This window comes from Drosophila takahashii, chromosome 2L (assembly GCF_030179915.1).
Source record: "Drosophila takahashii strain IR98-3 E-12201 chromosome 2L, DtakHiC1v2, whole genome shotgun sequence".
Lineage (NCBI taxonomy): Eukaryota > Metazoa > Arthropoda > Insecta > Diptera > Drosophilidae > Drosophila > Drosophila takahashii.
The window spans coordinates 7,401,162-7,422,840 of NC_091678.1; the positions used below are offsets into that span (position 1 = coordinate 7,401,162).

Consider the following 21,679-nt stretch of genomic DNA (forward strand, 5'->3'; position numbering starts at 1 on the left):
AGTACACAAAGAGAAATGATTGCCCGCCTGCTTTTTGGTCAAGCGATTGCTAAATAAATCAAGCATACGCCCCGTAAATCAATAGCAATTAATTGTTTTCTTCCCATTTCGTTTTGCATACGCCCTCCAATGAACAATGACTTATGGATTGCCAATGGCCCATGCCCACACAGCAGTTTTGTATAGATATTAACATACAATCATTGGCAAAAATCTTGAAAACACCCAGTTAATCGAAGAAAGTTTAAGAGCTTTTTAAGGCATTTGTTGCGCGCTTGAGAAAATGAATGTTTAGATAATATTTAGAGATTCAACTAAATTAAAAAGTAAAGAAGTCTCCAACTCGTTTTTGCGGATTTGTCATGCGGAATGTGAATCAAGCTCTGAGCTTTCGTGTATTCCAAGAAAACAAATTACTATCATTCAAATCAGTTTCTTTAGAAATAAGAATTTATGCCAAGGTGTGAGCAACATGGTCAAAAATTTATGTATATTCTCCAAATCCTTGTGGGAATTGTATCCCAAAATTCTGAACAATGCCAAAAATGGGATACACAGTTCAAAATGAATTAATCATCGGCTAGAAAGAAAGAGGCTGTGGCGAGGGAGCCAAAAGACTTTTAACCCAAAGTTGAAGTCAAAACAAAATCGTTTGTTTTCCTAATAAAAAAAAAAGAATGATGGCGAAGGTAAACGGGTTTTTGTGGCGGTTGTTGCCAAGCCTCTGTGGTTGTTTGCACACTCCACGCTTGGGCATGACAACTTTTAAACGATTTTTCCTTATAAACGGCTATAATTAATGCTTGGTGCTGCCTATTTATATTTGTATTTTGGTGTGTATTTCTATTTGGTATTTGTCTTTTGGAGTCGCGTAAAAATTGTGAATGAAACGCTAACAGAAATGTTAAATAAATCCCAAACGAAACGGAAAAAACTCAATCCCAATGAGCAGATGGTCGAAGAAGCTAATGGTCACAGATTTATGTCTGACACAATTTGGCTTATGGACTCCACTCCCCCAATCCGACCTCTCTTTCACTCTGGCAATTAAAAACAATTGCAGCATTCATATATATGCACATCTGCGATTGTGCATAATTTTCCTATATTTTTCTCAGCCATTTTCCCTCTGCATACGGCAGCCGAATCAACACAATCAGCTTTAATTAGAGAGCCCGGCGGGCAGACCGCGCTGATTTGGCTTAATGATTTTTAATTGCAGCCGCAAATTATTTTCAAAAAAAATTAAAAAAAAAAAAACACTTGCAAAAAAGTACATGTGCTCACAGAAATATGAAAAATTACAGCAGCTGGCAAATTGAGGACCACCCAGGCAAAGGCGTTTAAAAACGCGCGAAAATCGCCAGTGAGTTGAGCAAAAATATCGAGAGTGAGTAATACACAAAATAGAATTTTCATAATAATAATTGGAAGCGATCTAAGTGCTTTAAGATTTCGTCTTCAGTTTTTTTTTAATTCTGTAAATTTTTGTATCTCTGTACAGAATAAATCATACCCTAAAAGTAAATGTCTACTTTCCATCTTTACCCGATAAGTTTTCTTTATAAACCTTTGAGATGTTTCCTTTACTGTGTCGTTCAAACTTACCTGAAACGAAAGGAAGTGGAAAAATAAATTAGCAATTGAAAGTAATCAGTGAATGGGTAAATTAAAATCACAAATAAAACCATCATCTGTCCACATAAAAATCTTATCGGCCAGCGACTTTAATGGCGGACATTGCATTGCATTACCAATCGAGCGAGAAAAAAAATATATAAAACTCAATTTGCATAATTCCACGGCAGCAGCAGTGGCAGCAGCAGCTGATACAATTTTTATTGCGATTTTATCAAGAAATCGAAATGAGCAAACAGAATCGGGGGATCAACGACATTAATATTGATATTGAGGCGATGATTGGCAATCATCATTCGCAGATCGCCGAAAGATCGAAATTGGAATTGGATATTCGAATGCTAATCAGTAGGAGGCGTTGGCCAAAAGTCACTCAAGCTGGGATATGTGATTTCCGATCACTGATCAGATGATTCGCTCCACAGTAGCGAATTGGAGGAGCAGACTCCGTTGTCGCTGTCTCGTTCAAATGGCTGGGTCAAAATTAAAATAAAAACAACAGAGCGACTAATTAGTCGTCGTCGTGGTCTTGGATGTTTCGCTCTTTTTGTTTCTAAATCGAAATTTATGCGCCTGCCAGACGAAATACCAAATGCTATTTGGCTAGAAATAAACTTGTACGCAGACATTGTATATATAGTATACGTATACTATAATGGCTATAGAGCTAGGCGGCATGAAAATAAAGTCAAGCTGTCTGCGCATTTGTCGTCTGCGATTTGTTGGCAACATTTTGTGCGCGAGACTTCTTCCGAGAAAAGATTTATAATTGCCTAACCAAAGAGAACAAGCCAAGAAAACTTAGGCTACACTTGGCGCCCGAACAGGGACTCAGGATGCATAGGTGGTCAACAAAAGTTGGAGGACCTTCAAAATTCTCTTTCGAAAAGAGGGTGTACAACTGTCAGTTGGCAAAGAAAGCCACGGCGGATGTCCAGCAGCGATCGCTGATGAATCATCGAATGGCGCCCGAGCAGGGACTTTGCATATAAGATTTAAAAGCATGTGGGTGGGCCAGCAACCAACAACCAATGCAAGTCGCGTCAAAATGTCAATTCGATTTATGGCCACAACCCGCTTCGCATACACAAAAAGACCAGCAATTCCAAATCAATTCACCAGCAACATGTTGCTGCTGCTACTACCGAAGCAGTTGCTACTGCAGCAGCAACATGTTGCTCCTCGCCACCTCCTCTGTTGGCCACCAGACTGTTTGACTGCTGGCAATTATTGTTACGCTTTTTTGGTCACCTGATGATGAATCAAAAAACATTGGCGAACGGCCACTCGCTGCCTTTTAAGGCTGCCCCGGCGACAGCATGACGTGTGCAGGCTTTTAATAGACAGGAAAGCATATATAAATCTCAGCTAGCACAGACTAACAGACACCGAAATTTTGTATTGAAAAAGCACACGTATATATACCGATATTGTTTTATATGATATGCACATACGGCCAAATGAGCAATACGTGCCAATGTGCGTTGTCATTGGCTCTCGATTCGCGTTTAGCGATTCGCGATTCTCATTGTATGGCTAACAACACAACAGTTGTTGCCGTTGTGTTTGCAGTCTAATAAACATGCCGCCGTGCTGTCTGTGCGACACATTTACTTACCAACAACAAAAAACCCGGTGAGTGGGTCCAATAAAAGTTATGAAATTTCGGCCAACAGAGCGGGACTATCAAAATACATATATATCTAACAATTAGCAGCACTAAATGGGTTGACAAACTTAGCGGGAAACTGTTAATTCTTGCAGGATTAGAGAGATGTTCTAAAAATGAATGTGGTACAATGACCTTGTCAAGCAGCTGGAATCATAAATTTAAGAGAGGCTGGAAGAGAACAGATATCATGTTAATCCTGCATAAGTCAAACAGCTACAGCAAAGTCATAAAAGTAACGGGGGTTTATGGATTACACCAGAGGTTACCTAAATAGTGGATATACCATTTTCTGATTATTAAGTCAAAACTATAATACTATAATAAAAAAAAAATAATTTAAAATAAATTTTTATTTTGCCATCTCATTATTGTTATCTTTAATTATAACAAAATCCAACTCCGCTGATAATTTTGACCGCCACTGTGATTCTGTACACACATGTAAATCATCATAAACTTGGGACCCCTTCGCAGAGACCCGAGATAATCGTTTCAAGCATTTAACGCGTTTGTATGGAGCACAAGAAAAAAACAAACCCGAGAATGGAATAAAATCCACTCAAATTTCACTTCATTTATCACGAAATCCATCATCAGCCAACGGCAAGCAGCAGTTAGCAAAGGAGCATGGAAAGTATGGACGGTGGAGGAGAATACATGGATGGAGTGAGGGAGCCAAAGTTACTTGCATTTATTTGATTTTGATTAATCGTCAACGAAATTAACCGGAATTCATGGGATGAGGCCTGTTTGCCTGTAGTTGCTTGCTAATGGAGTTGATTTTTTTTTTTTGGCTGGGCAGGAAACTGCATTTACATATGCACACGAGATGCATACATATGTACGTGTGTGTATATCTGGCAGATACATATCATTTCACTTGCCAGGCCCCACACCGCAGAATTCCATGCCAATGTTTTGACAAACAGCAGCAGCTGCCGCCTACTCAGCATTCAGCATATCCGCATCTTCCCGGTGCAGAACGGAAAAAGAGGAGCGGAGTGTGTAACTCGGATGGATGGATGGATGGGATGGTTGGATCGTCATTTTCACGCGCCCTGTGAGAGGCACACATGTGTGCTACACACGCTGGCGACAGATCGCATCGGCTGATCCACATCCAAATCCACACCGACTGGCAAAACAGGATATGCGGACGCTGCACTCGAACCGCAGCAGAACAGCCAAGTCGAAGCTAAACAAACATCTCTCAATTGAATGGTGATATTTGATTAAGATATAATGGAATAATCTGTGGTTAATCACAGAGTGACGGCAAGTAATGCCTCTTAATTATAAACCAGATATCAAAAGGAATTTAAAATATTAATATTAATTTTAAGTTGAAACGTTCTATAATGTTTAATACACAGAAAACAAATTGACAAAAGATCAGATTGATGTGTGCATGTTAATTTTATATCTTTTAAAGATCAAGTTATTCATATAATTTTGATATGAATAAGGACTATGTTTATCTTAATTTACAATATTAAAATTACAATAATTGATATGATAGCATATCCAGTTAATATGTTTGAATCGTAAATTTGGCACTAATCATAACGGCTTTTTAAGGAGAATTTACCGCACTTCACATCGAATTATTTTTCTATGTATGAGATTTTATAGTTCAATCTACGATTTCTCTTGTTTTCTCCGAGATTCAAGATGCGAGCTTACATTTCGTTATGCAATTTTCTCAGAACGAATCTGAAATGCACGCTTCACACAATATATAACTATATAAAGAACCACAATAAAGGAAGTACAGCCCTCATATCACAAGCCATTGTACCCTAACGTTTAGCTGTGGCCCGAGAGTAAATCAGGTTTTATTTGAAATCCCTGCCATTTGCGATTCCGAGAATAATTCGTTAATCTCTCATCTGATAAGCGCATCTAAATGAGCAATTATTGTATTCATTGTAATTATTGTATTCAAATTGAAGATCATGCGGAGCTGCTGCTGTTCAAGTCAATGCCAGAGTAATCGCTGATTTAAAACGAATCCACGTAGATGAGAAATAACCCAATGGCCACATATTAGTGTGTCGCCTTGTTCCGTCTGAAGACGCGACGGACGTCTAGTCGGGGTTTTTCTGCTGATCGGTCAGAACGCATCGCTCGGAAGGCCCGACAAATCAATGACCCCCTTCTTCTTTGCGTGTGCAGTCAGCCGAGGGAAAATCGACAGGTTGGCATTTAAAATTTAAACTTAAATTAAAAATACAATTTCGTTGAGGAAATGTGAAATGTGTGTGTGAAAAGTGCTAGCCGCAGCGAATAAATAAATTAAAATATATGTTTGACACGGGGGCTACCAGTAATATTTGATATGCTTTTGTTTCTAGCAAATATATTTTTTGAAAACGCTGAGGCGACTAAAAACGCTAGCAAAACGCATTCAAAATGCTGCCACACGCTTTTGTCGTAAAAAGAAACGTGCGCTTATGTATTTTACGTCTATACTATTTATTTGGTTTTTGTGTTGCTTTGCGCTTTGGTAATTATTATTATTATTATAACTATTTTTGTTTGTTTACGCGAACAGGCGGCGGCAGACGACAAAATTGATAAGATTAGCTAGGGAACTCGGGAACCCAGAAACTCGGGAACTACCAAACCTAGGCGACCCTAAAGCAGCGGCCGCCTGTCGAACGGTCGGTCGGTCATATACCTGGGAATTAGTATTTACTACCCCCCAAAACCCACACTTCCACGCTCTTATCAGCCTGCCTCGTCGACGTCGTCGGTCTATATCAGTTGGAAAGCACAATTTCGAGGCGATACGAATGATTCCATCGATTCCATCGCCATATAGAATATGGAATCATGACAGGTCTGCACTTGGCTTGATGGAAATGAAACTGGGTCTCTGCCGGCTGTCCATCGAAGCTTACCGTCGTTTCAATCAAATGCCGACTTGTCTTTCGAAAGGTTTTTCGGGGAAAACTACTCGATGGCGAGATTTTCATGTGGGTGTGCCTTTGACTCTTTGTCTTTCGAATACGAAACACAACAATGCCCACATCAAAAGGTGTTTTTCGTATTTGTTGCGCTTTCGAGGGTTTTTATCTGTTGTTGTCTGTTGCTTGGCATTTTGTTGCGATTTGTCATGGGCGCAACCGACTGACCAAGGGGACCAGGAACGAACAGGGAGCCACCCGTGGCGAATTTATTATTAAGAGACCCAGTGGACTGAGAGTGCGACTGCACAAAGCAAATCAAATACACAAACAGAGAGATCTGCACCTGGACGGATGCCCAGACAATTGGCAGGCGTGTATAAACCCCGGCCAAATTAGAAACAAACAAAATACAATGGTCACTTCAAAACAGAGGTATTAAAATATATTTCAAAAATTTATTTTTATTGTTCTATAGAATTTATCTTTATATTTATGTCAATGCGATATGCAGTTTCAGATGTAGCATTGTAATAAATATTAAACATATTCATGGTCGTTTAAAAGTAATAAGCTTGATTGCTTTGAATAGTATTTACTAATTGCTATGGAAATCTGGATTTACATGTTTTGAAAAACCCATAAAATATGCGTACATGTGGATTTTCATTTAAAATATGTAATAATTTAATGATATTTTATTAAGTTACTAACTTCAACTTGATTTCTTTAAATGGTCTTCACTGATTGCTTGGATTTTTACGGCTTGACATTATTACTAGCAAATTCTAAAACTAATAAAAGTCCTCTGATTGCGTCCACTGTGTTTTTGAATATTATCAGAGTTATTAAAAGATCAAAGAATGTTTTGCTCGAAGAGGATAAAAAGGGATTATATCAGTGTGTATCTACCACGCGCGGTCGTAAAATTCATTTGGCTGTCTAAGCCCAAATCAAATGCTCAGATGCATATCAAAATAATCTAGGCAAATGAAATGAAATGACAACAAAGTTGGGCACGGAAAAAGGCATAAAATATGTGCGTACAACACCCCAGAATGGAGAAGGAGAAAGGGGGAACCCATAAAATTGACAGCTGATCTTTTTCTCTCCCTTTTTTCTGTTTTTGGGTATCCACTCTTCGAATAAGGGGTGCCCGGATTGTGGTTCTCGGTTCCTCTTCGTATTATTTGTTCGTTTTTCAATCTTTTTGGCTCGGTTCTACCTGCTCAGGGTCATAAAAAATTAAGAAAAACATGCACAACTCCAGAGAGAAACGGAGAAACGTCGCATATTTTAAGCCGATGGAATCTCCTTGGGCTGGTCAGGAGACCCGAGATCCCAGACACACTTGGCATAGAACCAGAGAGCCGAACAACAGAACGCAATTAGAAAACGAATTTCAATTGAAATGAGGGAAGGAGGAGAGGATACAATAGGATATGCCCAGAGATTTGTAATATGAGCGCTGCATACTTATGAGACCATGATCATGCCAATGATAATGGCACTACTATACCATGATGATGGCCATGTCCGCCGATCCACTGGCCGATAAGCGACAAGTCTGAGCCGCAGTGAAAGCTTCGAGGAAAATCTCCCAGAGAATCGCAACTAAAACTATAAATGGCCAAAAGCCAATTCCCAAGATAAATGGTAGTAGACGAAACCAATCGAATTGTAAATACTCCTCTTTTTACGAGCCAACAATTAAATAAATACCACTTTTATTGGTTTGCACTGGTAAGCTCACTCGTTTTATTTTCATTTTCAAACTAAGCTTGTAGTTTATTGTACAGCTCAGAGAATCATGATAAATCAAAAATCTGGTTTATGTTTATTTAATAGTAATAGTATCAGCTAAGAGCCTATTTTCGTATCGGTTTTTTATAGCTTCTTATTGTGGTATTAAGCTTTTACAACAATAAAGTAATAAACTCAATTAAAAGTTAAAAATAAATCATTTACGATGTTGTTTTTAATACAATTACCATATCTATAAATTCTTGTTAGAGGCAAACGCGTACATTTTTTATCAGCTAGGTGCTTTTATCTTTATCACAAAGACTCTTATCTTTGTCATACTAACATGATGTGATAATAAATATTTAAAAATTGAGTAGACCTTATCAAAAATGATATTGTTTTTGACTTTTTTTTTGCTGTATAAGGTGGGAGATTAAAGTCTTAAGGAAACGGGCTGTCACGGCGGTATTTTTAGTAAAATTTGCCAATCATGATGTAGCCTTCTCTTAAGAAATTCAATTCATAAAGACTTTACTAACTATAGTATATTTTAAAAAGAATTCCTATCATTTCTTTTTTACCCACAACTAATATACCCCAATAGAAACCCGGGACAATTGTTTTTCCGCTGGTTTTCAAGGTGCACGAGAGAAAAAAGCAAAGAAATGTTATATTAATATTTACCATGAGCCTTCTTCTTTCTGGATTTCGGCGCCATGTCTGATGGCTACAACAACAACAGCAACAACGACGTGGGCCAGAGGCGCAGCAACAGTAACAACAACAATGCTGATGATTTTTATACGGCGGCGCGGCTGCAATGCAACTTAGTCGTTCTTTTTTTCAGTTCTGTTGGCCTTCCTTCTCTATATAGACGTGGATCGGGATCGGTATCGGGATCCCGGGTGTTTTGGGGCCAGTTTCCCCTTTCGAATCCCCTCTCTCTTTTCCGGGGCTTGTGCAGCAAAACAATAAACGCGAGGCAGGCAACAAAAGCAAAACAAAAGCACCAGGAGAACTGGATTCGTTGTATCTCGCAGAGTCTTTCGGTTGCTTTTCTTCTCTGGAGTTGGGGTTCTTCGAGTCTTCGAGTCTTGGTTTTGTTTATAGGCAGGCAGGCGGCGGTCAAGCCGGCGACACCATGGAGCCCGCGAAGAAGAAGAAGAGAGCGAAATTATGGGTTTCGCCAAAATAAAAAAAAATAAAAACAGAAGAAAAAAACTTGATCCTGTGTCTTCTCTTTTCCGATCTTTGCTTTTGCTTTGGCTTGGTGTGAGCGCGTGATCACGTTGATTATAATTATATACGAAAGGTGGCAATACAAATCAGGTGAAACTCAATCCCCAGTTAAGGCATATCCTGTGTTTTAGTCGTTTTGTATTTATGTTTACACTATTTTGATTGTCGACACTTGGCACTTGTTTGTAATCATAGAAATATTGGGGAATTTCTTATATCAATCTTTAACTTGTATGGTTAAAAAGCCTTTGAAAACACTTTTGTATTTTTGGTTTTATTTTTAGTTAACAATAGTCACAGGTTTTGTTTTTAAATCCAAAAAATGTTGGCTTTTCTTAGAGACGCGTGAACAAAATTCGACGATTTCTGGATTGTATCTCAAAATATGTTTGATTTCAACAATCCGCTGGATACGTCACGACTCGCGGAGAACGTATCTACGAATGTGCAACAGTTGAAAACGCCGCTGCTAGTAGACCCGAAAAAGAGAGGGGAGAGAGTAAGCGGCTCTCGCAGAAAGAGAGTGAGAAGGTGAAAACGCGTGAGAGTGCTACTTTTGGGCGTTTAAAAACGCGCCGTATCTCGACTTGCCAGCGTTTAAAAACGCGCGGAAGGTAAAGATACTTTTTTATGCTCTCCGCTCTCTCTCTCTCCCTTTGCATTTGTTCTTGTTTTGAGTTCTCACTTGAATTTCAAGTTTTTTTTATCCAAAGGTGTGTGCGTGTGTATCTTGATCTTTGAGTTAGCATCGTTGTTGTTGTTCGTGCTCGTATTTCTTTAGCTGCTTATTATAACTGACATATCTAGATGGGGAGTACATATATGGGGGGATATATCGGGAGAATAGGGGATTCGGAATCGCCTGCATAATTGCAGGGCCCTTTATGCATGCTTGCATACATATTTGTGCCGGGAATAATAACAGTTTTGGTCGAATTTGTTAGCGGGCAAGCGTGTGATTAACAGCAACACCATTGCCAACTAATAGTACTCCGCCTCCTGTTCTCCCGAGCGCATCCATGAGATATCCACAGATACTAAGTTACCCAATTGCATCTCCAAGATATCCATTTTCCAGCCTCTGCGGACTCATTAGCCGCACAGTAGTCGCAGCTAATTATGGCCTAGACTCTGAGGTTTCCATTCTTCTACCTGTGGAAATCAGAAGCGCTTAGCACTTCGGCTTTCTGCAGGTAAACTCCTGGCATTAAAAACGCATTTGAACCATACAAACGACCTCTGTGATCCGCGCATAACTTGCTCATTTATGGATTGCGATAACACCCGGCAGAATCGCTGCCCCGAACTTTAACATCCACCTCCGTCTGCTTTAAAAAAAAATATTTTTAAAACTTGTCACTTTAAAAAAAGATGTACAAATAATAGATTATTAATTGAACATTTTTCATTTTAAATTATTTATTACATACAAGTATTTTAATCATTCCTTTAAATTTCAGTTTGCTAATAAATTTACTTTTTACTAAGAAATGGTATAACTTTTTTCTTAATTGTAACATCTCATGTTCCCATTTTTATAAATAACTATTTTCATGTAAATTAAAATTTTTCTTCGTGCATTTCCACTCGAATCCCAGTGGTGATCTTTCGTTTATTATCACGCCCGCGGCCATAATTCATTTCGATCTGGTTCGGGGTCTGCTCTGCTTTTGTCTAGTCAAAATCTCTGGATGATGCCCCCAGCTCCAGTTGCCCAGCTTCCTAAATGCCCGGATTGTGGATGAGGCTGCTGCTGGTTTGCTGTTGCCTCCGAGGTGTGATTTCTCAAGTGTAGGAGTCATGCGGTGCACAGCCAGACGCTGAGAGGCTGCACCAGAGACAGAGAATCGGAGGAAGGGAGAAGGCATATGGAGAGAGGGGGACAGCGAAGGAGACTTCCAAAGGGACTGGTTCCAATCGGCCAGAGGGCAACTGCTTGTGTACCCCTTTCAAGGGGAGCCAAGAAATCAAGTTGGATCTGGGGATGCCATCAATTGAGTTTAATGGCTAGCAACATACCATTTATATTTAATTCGTTAGAAGAAAAGAGTTCCTTATATCTTTTTATATTTTCAGTGAAAAAATGTGTCAAGATATATATTGGTAAATATAACTTTCGGTTTTGAAGGTAAGGCTGGGGGTAATAAAAGTATAAGTATTTTTATTCGCATATATCGGCTATAAAGTCAATGGGTATTGTTTGCAGAATTTTTAAAACAATAAAAAGCTAATGGAAACTGCAAGCTAAAGTAAATGATTCACAAAAGAGCAGGTTGCCAAGAACATAAAGCCTCAAATATTTTGATAACCTTCCAAGAAACAGTTTTGTTTATAAAAACAAATGAAATTATAATATTTCTTTCTTATTAAATTATCAGCAAATCTTATTGCGATTTTAATGCTTACTGTACACCTTACAGTTTTTTTTATTTCTTTAGAGAAGATAAGCCTACTTTAAAATCATATTTCTATTAGTCCGCCACGCTTGAGAAATTGACAGTGGAATGTGCAGGGTCCATGACTTTTGTGGATCGCAATTGATTAGAGGTAGAATTCTGAAAGTTTCTCTACCGCGAAATTTCTGAACGATCCGCGTTAATTTGCGCAATAGGGGAAAAAGAATATGGATGCGAGGATTTGCTGCATTGCCCAATTAGCACCTGTGCTAAAAAGCCTTTAGCCGAGACATGGATTTGTTCGTTCTATTAGCACTGCACTGTACCCGTAAGTTTGTTTGCCCTAACGTTTGAGTGGAAATGCGGGGGCCAAAGGTTGATTCTAGCATACATATTTATTTTGGACTCTAGACAATAGAAAATCCATGTTGAATTTTCGAGTATTTCGTGTGAAAAACGGAGGAGGGCGGGGGAACACTATTCGATCCACTACAATAAACACAAAACGGGGCCGACACTCCCAGGGAAAAAGGCCAGACAAACTGGCGGGCCGAATGTATCTGTATCTGTAACGAATCTGACTGTATCTTTGGATTTATTGTTAGAACTGAGCATTAGATACACAAAGAGTGAGAGAGGAAAACCTCGGGTCACTGCAACATGGCCAACAGATGTGCGCAACAGGCTCCCAATCAACGAAATCACCAGAAATCACCAGAGATCAGACAGAATACAAAGGTCTCGGGATCTCGGGAAAGGTCCAAGATGTCACTTGGAGTGTGGCTGGGCCCTAAATCAAAGTCAGGCAATGCTGCCCGATTGTTCTCAGTCCTTTTCTTGTTTCTTTCCCTTGATTTTTTCTTTCTCTTGGCCGGTAGCACTAACGTCCACTGCCATCTCATGGATACCCAGTATCTGTGTATCTGTATCTGCAGCAGCATGGAAATTTTCGTATTGTACCACAAAATTTGTGTCAACGTGGGCGACACTTTATTGTGCCCGTGTGTCGCTGGGTGTGTGTAAAAATAAACCAAAGACATTTCATGTTGTCAGCAACATGTGGAAAAATGCTCGGAATTCGTTCCATTCTTGCACACACTTTTGCATTGAATTAAAATCTTATAGATACACACACGAGACAGCTCTTCATTAACACAACACCACATAATCTCCTCTCCATCAAAAACTAAAGTGCAATTAACCAGACACCAACTCATTTTCGATTCTATCTCAGGTTCGCTGCGGTTCTTCTTTTTTTTCACCTCTCTGCTGCACTTCACGGTCCCAAGGTGAGGTGTTAAAGTTTTATGGAATTTCAACAACGATAAATTATAATTACACGCAGTGCTGGGCATAAATCTACCCACACACATGAAGCACGGATTCTCCTCTGCCACGTCGAACATAATTTGTAAACGCATTAAGTATTCCCCCATATTAACACCTTTTGAGGGTGACTGCAGCCCGTCGGCTCTATAAATATAATTTGAAACAAAACTTTATCGCAAGCGGAAGACTAAAGGGAAGGTCTCTTCCACAAGCAGAATCAAACTGGAATCTAACGAAAATCGTGTGCCGCTTTTGGCGAGCGTCGTTCACCGTCCTCGATAGTATAGTGGTTAGTATCCCCGCCTGTCACGCGGGAGACCGGGGTTCAATTCCCCGTCGGGGAGATGTGATTTTTTTTTTTTTTTTCATTAGTAAAATATTATTTGTTTTCTTATATTGTTATCAGTTTTAAAGATTGGTTTTTAAGCAGTGAAAGTAGCAAATAAATACATTTTTTTTTTTACGAGTAGGCATAAATTTCGTTCAAAGGTAAGATTAAAAGTCAATTACTTAAATTTAAAAAACTTATAATTCTTATAAAACAAACATTAGAAATAAATATTTGTTAATGTTATAGTTCTGTTCGAAATAAGGTTTTGAGTTTATTTCTTGTATGTGATGCCTGTGCTGAAATACTTATTTTACACGTTTAACTATAAAAACATTATACAAATCAAAATAAAAATTAACAAAAAAAATAAATATAACTTAAACATAAAAAAAATGTTTTCACATCTCTCCCCGACGGGGAATTGAACCCCGGTCTCCCGCGTGACAGGCGGGGATACTAACCACTATACTATCGAGGATGTTGAACTACGCCCGCCAAACTCAAAATTTGGGCTTGCTGGTGATCTGTGTATAAGAGTTCTTTTATCTTGGGCTAATTTTGGACAGAGTAATCTTAAATGTATGAGATGGAGTCTATTATAATAATCATATATCATTGTATTTTCCTCATTATAAACATCATAAAAAGTAACACCAGACCATTTCTAGCAATGTCTAGACTTTTCCCAGACTCACCATTTTCCATGGCTTTGCTTTTCTCGTTGTCGGCTTCTTCGTATCCCTCTAATCCTGGTCCAGATCCATATCCCATTTCCATTCCGCTGAGAGCGGCGGCGGCTATTGCTTCGACATCTGGCTGAACATTCGCACTGAATTCACCTAAAAGGCAAAAAGAGAAAATAAATTGAAAAACTGTGTAACTAATTTGTAAACAACGAAAAAGAAAAAGGGAGAGCGGGTTGGCACTTCAGTTGCTCTTCTGTGGCGCCAGGCAAATGTCAATTAATAATTTAACAACAACAATTGCGCGTTTGTCGGGCGCCTGAAATACGAGATCTTAATTGAAAATAGAAATACAGAGAGTCAGCATTTGGAGAAGAATCGAGGGGAGTATCGAGGAGTAAGAAAAATAAAGGGGAGAATGGACAACTCTCTTCCTGCTGCAAAAGCGGATGAGCGTGGGCCAAGTGGACAGCTAAACGTGTGTCATAAACTTGGTCAAAAGGCCGCAGAATTTAGTGCCTTCCCAGACGGCGATCGTCAGAGAACCAGTTGCCAAGTAGTCAAGGGGAGAGGCATCTTTAAGATACTGTTTGACAGCTCGCCGAGATTACGTCTAGTTCTGTCGTCTGCACGCCACAGTCTTCTGGGGAAGACTCAAAGCCCACGCGAAACACGGGCTTGAAGACCGAGAGAGAGAGGTGCTAAGACCCCACTGGGCAACTTTCAGAGCAAATCAGCGGAAGTGCCGCAGACGCTGTCTCAGCGGTATGGGGCAATCCCGACCCCCTCTCTTGTTTTTGCCAAAATTAATGAGCAAACTTCATACGTAATTTGATAAACAAAAAGTGGTACCCGCTCATTGCGGGGCTTATCAAAACATTAGTTATTATTTATGATGCGTCTCATTTCGAGAGCAGGAAAAATATATACCATACGTTTACATATGTGTGCCACTCGACGGGCAATTGAAATCGCACGCGCATGTTGGGTGGGCGAGGAAAGTCGCGATTTCATTCCGAATCTGTCAAAACGCGATACGATGAATTATGCGAGTGCAGGCCCGATAAAAAGCTGCCATTCATCGAGAGATGGAGCGGGAAATGCCGATGCCGAAAGCGAGCCAGGGATTATCTTAATTACAACCATAGAAAAGTCGTAAATTAATGGAACTCAATAAAAAATTAGCGTAACATGAATAGTTGAGTATATCATAGTATGATTAGGCAACACCCTTTTTTAATAAGTTCATAAAAATGTTTTATTTGGATTATTGAAAAGTATCTTTAATAAAGAATTTAAAAAAAAATTAATTAAAGCACTACCCCTAAAATATTATTTATACCCCTTACTAACTTTTTCATAAGTTCTCCTAGTTCCAAACATTAAAACTACTGATGAATCATCAGTGATGATATATTCTTCTCTAGTATTATATTATTCTGAAAACCTCATTATAGTAAACTCAAATTTCGGCTATTTTCCAGTGCAACCACGAAGTGAACCGAAGCATTGATAAAAACCCAAACCCAATCCATGTGGCTTGACTATCGCTAATTGATTGAGTGCCTTGCACTTGTCGACTCCGTTTCGCAGACCAAACTACGTAATTCCCCCGACGCGTCCAATATTTTTAGTGTTGTTGTGGCTTACACTCTTTGGCAGTTACATAAGCCATCTATCAACGACTGCAAATTGCCGGGGAGGAAAATTCGCGGCTCTTGTGTTCGACACATTTCCAAGAACCGCAGAACCAAAACAAAACATAAACGTGACAATCCAGGTGGGTGCAGCCAGAAGAACCCATGGAAAAGGGGTAAAAGGCGAGGTGCTAAGAGGTAACTGATTTCGTATGGGCAGAACGCGGCGACAATAACCAAACCCCAGGCACAAAATTGGAGCACGTGCAAATTGGCTATCAATCAATATGCATACGGGTAGGACGATATATGTACTAGCACTCTATGATGATATAGTTCGCATCGCTTCAAAAGATTCGCAATTACGTAGAAATAAAAGCAAATGCCGACTGCATTGCAAATGAATTGAATGACTGCCAACCAATCGGTGAATCTGTTAGGCCTTTATGACACTAGACTCAAAAAAGGGTTAGAAATTTCGGAAATAGAAGGAAATAAATAAAATGTAACCGTAATTAACATTATAAAATGTGCACATAGTCATTTTAATAAGAATATTTACTTAAAATTATATTTAAGATAAATTAATAATTAAAATCTTAAAAAATATAAAATTAGTGTGACCATATAATTCACTTTGTAGTGCGAAATCTTTAAACAAAAAAGTACTATTAAAACTTAATAAATACAACATTTTTAAAAATTAATTTAATTTTTTCCGTGTCATATAAGCTTTTTTTTAGATGGTCAGTGAGAGAAAATCAATTGGGTGTGGTCTGTGGGTAACTGGGCTTTCCAGGGGTTCGGTCGCTCACTGAACTTTGCTTAGCTGTTCGCTATTTTTCTGTAAACATTTCAAGTAGTGCATTTGCCGCAAAAAAGGCCTGCAAAATCGCCACTCGAGTTGCAGTTATGGTAGCCCGAAACAAAAACATGGCCAACATTGTTGCTTAAGATAAGAAAACTTGGCCGCTAGTGAGAGGAAAAACACACAATGAATAATGAATGGCAGGCGAATGCTCGCCGAGATAAACCCACAATGAGTGTGTGGGTTCGGGTTCATATTTTCATATTCATATTAAGTGACTGATTGATTGATGGCCCAGGCAAAAAGTTGGAGGTTTACTTTCAGTTTGTCGTCGTTGGGTAAGTCACACGTATTATTTTTTTCTTTTCCAAATCGCTCATGGTTCGTGGATGTCAACTTCGAGATTGATGGCAGAACTGGGAAGAAAACCCCAAAGCTATCGTAATGGTGAAATCAAAAGTGTTGTGATATGGCAGTTTCGATTGCAAAAAAGTTGGGGGTATATTGAGATTATGAAAGATTTTATTAATCTATTTTGGCTGCTCTATAAATGTATAGAAATGTAAATGGCCAAAAATAGTTTTGAATCACACACACATTAATTAGAGTAAAACTGTAAATTGTGAAACATAAAAAAATATGTCTCAAAATTAGTGATCTCTGCTTCACCCCCATCAAAAATCCCCTCCTAACCCATTAGAAAGACTTTCGAAACTGGGTCGTCGCCGCAGAGTGCGCCCGCACTCTAGTAGCAATTAAAAATTTAAAATATTCTTTCTGCTGAACAGAATTTAGCAAAGTTGCATTGGCCACTCAAAAATAGATCAAAGCAGAATTTATGTTAGAGATTTTTGGTTTCTAGTCCTGAGTTTTTAGGGGGAAACGGCGGATGCCAGAGTGGGACGACAGGGCCAAAAATAAATTCCCGATGCAACCATTTGGAGTTGGATTCTGTCCATCAACGCGCCGAGTCCATGCTAAATGAGCTGCACCCCCCGCCGTCAGTCTTCTTCGGTCTTCAATGCATCGGCGTGTGAACATTAGTCAAAAATGCGTAAATGAAATCAATTAAAATTACGCATAGCACACGAGACGCATTCGGAATGGAAATCGCTGTGTGTTTACACATTCTGCCTACGCGCTCTGCATGGCCTAATGAAGGCACGTCCCCATGCCATACCATACCATCCCGTACAATCCGATCCGATCCCAATCCCAGGGGATTTGGGAGTGGGAATGGGTAAGGGTTGAACCCGAGTGCAATCGGTAATGGCCAACGCAAGAGGAAGAGCGAAGGAGCCGGGGGATCACTGAGTGCCACTTCAATTTGTTTACAACAAGTTGGCCCGCTGATTGCAGCTGGGCCTCATCTTTTACACACTCCAAGAAATCATCTTTTGACCTATCAGTAATGGAATTTATTATTTTTTTAGTTATTAAAATATAGCCTGAAACTAAATATTTTCTTCTTTATGAAAAAAATTGTTAGTAATTTCTTTATTAACCTGTTCCATTGATAGAAGATATTTTAGATTTTTTTTTGTAATAAAACTAAACATTTTTGCTTTTTATAAAAAAAAAATTATTTATAATTTCTTTATAGACCTGCTGTTTTATGAAGAGAACATTTTTAAAAAATTTTTTTTAATGAAACTAAATACTTTTACTTTTTAGTTTTTTTAATCAAATTATTTTTACTATTAATATTCAAACATCCTAATGATTATTAATTTTCCTAAAGAGTTAACCTATTATTCCTTTGCTCCTTTTACAATTATTTTTCGCAGTGTATTATTTTCTGCTTAATCATATCGTTTCGTTTTGCTTTGCTCCTCAAACGCGCATCACACAATGCAGCTTTAATTTTCTTTGGGGCCATATCAGATCAGCCAGACCAGAACCGATCCGATCCGAGATACAAGATCCGAGATGAGAAATGAAAAATGAAAACTCATCGTATAATAGCACTGTCAATGGACCCGGTTTGTGCTTGGCCCCCAGGTGTTGGCTGAAAGTGGAGGTCTTCACTTCAATTTGGGCATAAATGCAGCATAATGATCTCGCCGGCAAAGAATAGCCACAAATTGCTGGAATCACATCAATTTGTCTGCAGCTCAGGAATCCCCACGAAACTTTTTGTTTTGAGAAATAACTTCTAGGATATGCGCTAATGAAGCTGGCAAGTGATTGCTTGATGGATTCCCATATTTGTATTATTTTTTCCAAATGATCTGGATGAGTGAAAAGAAAAGTCTAAAAAAATAAAAAATGTGGGCTCTGTTAAGAATATTTTGATAATTACCAGTATATTTCAAAGAATAAATATTCTAAACATATTTTAATGGATTTTAAAAGTAAGGAAACCATTTTCTTATAATATTTAGTTGGCGAGTATTTTTAAAAAAGATCATATATCATAGATTTTGCAGTTAACTGGCCTCTTTTGTTAATATTTATGGCTTCATGCCTCGATGTTTGTTTGCTATTTCAGCCAAATGTGCAGAACCCGCCCAGAGTTCCCCGATGATTATGCATTTATGATGATTATTTATATAATCAAATGTGCACGCATGGATTTTCCAAATATTTTTCTTACTGGCTGAAGCCAAAAACGCAGCACAGCGCAGTCTTCAACATTTGACTGACGTTTGATTTGTAATTGAAAAACAGCCGCATAATTTCTAGCTCTTTATGTTTTCAGCTTTTCCGAATGACAGCATTTTGGGTGGTCCCACATAAATATATTTTCTCTATTTTTTTCAGCCTATGACGTTCGCAGAGTTTTGCGCAGTTCTCGATTTCAAAGGCCCAGAAGACGGCAAACGATCCCGTAGACCAGCGAAAAAGAATTGAAGATTTCCTGTTTCGACCATCATGATCATGATGCTCATTATGAGAAGATTCTATAAAAAGCACTTAAATTGAATAATGTCACCCGAAAGCGCTGAAATTGATGCAGCCGCGCTGAGACGGCAATTTCGTTGGATGACTTTGGAATGGGAATGGGGATTCTAGTGGGGATGGGGCTGAGGATGAGCAGACGGATTGGATGGTTGGGACGACGGATGCTCACTCGGCCGCTCACTTGATGATGATGATATGTCAGCAGCCACGTTGGCATGTAATCCAATACGGGCCGACCAGACAGACTGATAAATGCCAAAGTGTGAAGAGGCGCATTTCGGATAAATGTATTGTCTACAATTTCAGCAGCGACCAAGGAAACCGCAGAGCCAGGAACCCAAAAACAGAAAGTATGTGCGATAAGGTATTCCACAAGTGATGAGCGTGAGTCGTGAAAGCTAAGAGGAAATTGTAAAAGTGTTATATAAAATTTATTTTATTCTTATTAATATGTTGATATCTAACAAAAAGCGGAGATTCTTAAATATTTATTTTATTTTTATTGAGAGAAAAATATTGTTTCAATTTAATAATCGAAATATAAATTATTGAAAGATTTGTAAAATATCTATATTTATTATTTATTTTTTTTATTTATTTTGTATTATTTTTTATAATTTGTTTTTTTTTTATTTTTTTTATTTAATTTTTTTTCTTTATTTTTTTATTTTTTTTTTTTTTTGTTTTACCCAAAAATTAACAGTTAGCTTAAGTTTTTAATATAATTTTATTTATATTTTTTTTAGAACACTTCTCTTGAAAGTACCATGGTTCCTAGGACCTGTAGTCACGCTGCCATCACCATCATAATCACAAAAAGGCAGCGACAAACCCAGAAATACGACAGACATTGGAGCTACAGATAGAGATGCCGATGCCCAATGATAAAGAAAGACAGCGACGATCTCAATCTCGAAGAGTCGACGGTTTCCGATCTCTGGCGACCAGTGAAAAGGCTCGTCAGATGATATGAAGTGCTCTGAAGTTGGGCATGGCACCGAGCACCGAAATAAAGGCAGGGAACTCTTTATGCTTTTTTAGTATTCTTTAGTTTTCTTCGAGTATCCGTATCTACATATATTTATGCTGTTCGTATTTGGGGAACCTTCGAAGCGAATGTCCAAAATGAGTGGAAAGAGTGCTTGGCAGGCGGTTGAGGACGAGACGACAGCCGCATTTGGAAACAGACAACGCAAATCAAATTGTAAAAGTGTTAAAGGCTGACACATTCAAGTGTTTGACGCGTCCCCACCGAAAAACATGAGTTGGTATGGGTTCGTATCTGTGTGTACCTGTAGTGGTGGTAGCGTGTGTGCGGTATCACTTTCAAAGAACGTCTGCCAGTCAAGGGCCAAAAAAGCAGAAGCGAACATTCGCCGACAGCTGCACGAGAGAGCTTTTTAAAGATCTTCAAATCTTTTAAGTTCCGAAATAATCCACATGTGACTAAACCTAAATCTTATGAACAGGAATTAAAAATAGTTTGCAAGAGAAATCTATTCCAATGCAAGCAAATAAGCAAATATATTTTGTTTTTACCTGATGTATCAATTTCCCATTTATAACAGCTTAAAATTACTTTCAACTAGCCTGTTTTAATATTATTTATGGCTCGAATATTGCATAAATAAAATAGATCCTCATGGTGAATTAAAAAAACAAGCATTTAAAGTAGCCAAACACTGGTTAAATTATATATTGTCAACTTCGAAAAGCATCTACATAAATTGCCAGAAGCATTCAAGAATAATGATCGCTAAAAGGCTGGACAATAAATAATTTGTGAACAAATGTTGTGTGAATGTTATTCCACACCAGAAACTCCTACGCCAACGCTTTAAATTCGCATCGAATGCTAATTCGAATGGAATGACATCTTCTTAATTAGCCCACAAATTTGTTAATAGCAAAGCTAAATCAATAAATATATATATCCACTCAATACGCCTCCCACTCGATCTGGGGGTCTGGAAATGTTAATTGTTGGGCCAAACAGAACAATGGGCATGACTTTTACATTCGCAGCCAATGACCTCGAGGAATGCGGGAAAAAAACCCCAAAGAAATCGAGGAAAATAAAAGCACAAAAGGTTGGACCCGAAAAGTAGAACAAGATCGATCGTCGACTCTCAATTCGATTCGATTTCGTTTGATTAGACAACGAAATTCCCATTTTTTTGATGGCTTGCCATTGTTCGAGACCACAACCTCACCACAGATTTAAAATTTGAACTCGCCTGTTGTGATCAAAATGTTTTATGACTGCCACACGTTGTTTTTTGTTGAAGGAATCTTGGAAGTATCTCTGCCTTTGACTAATTTGCATTCGATGCGGAAACGAGAATAGTGCTGGTCATTGTCAGTCTTAAACCAAAATAATGGAAAGA

At 38.5% G+C, this 21,679-nt stretch overlaps 1 protein-coding gene and 2 non-coding genes across 4 annotated transcripts in view; 1 reads left to right on the forward strand and 2 right to left on the reverse strand.

Annotated features, from left to right (window-relative positions):
• Nucleotides 1–21,679, reverse strand: part of tkv (serine/threonine receptor kinase thickveins) — a 58,091-nt gene that overhangs the window by 10,161 nt on the left and 26,251 nt on the right. Inside the window, exon 2 of one of the 2 annotated variants that reach the window (XM_017151020.3) lies at nucleotides 13,956–14,099. In XM_017151020.3, the coding sequence (XP_017006509.2) occupies nucleotides 13,956–14,099 (144 nt within the window). Of the gene's footprint in view, nucleotides 1–8,649; nucleotides 9,656–13,955; nucleotides 14,100–21,679 lie in introns of those variants that run through there. The other variant, XM_017151021.3, reaches the window with a different exon arrangement.
• On the forward strand, nucleotides 13,202–13,273 carry TRNAD-GUC (transfer RNA aspartic acid (anticodon GUC)). Its single transcript has one exon. It is a non-coding gene; the product is annotated as a tRNA-Asp (tRNA).
• TRNAD-GUC (transfer RNA aspartic acid (anticodon GUC)) lies at nucleotides 13,667–13,738 on the reverse strand. The gene has a single exon. It is a non-coding gene; the product is annotated as a tRNA-Asp (tRNA).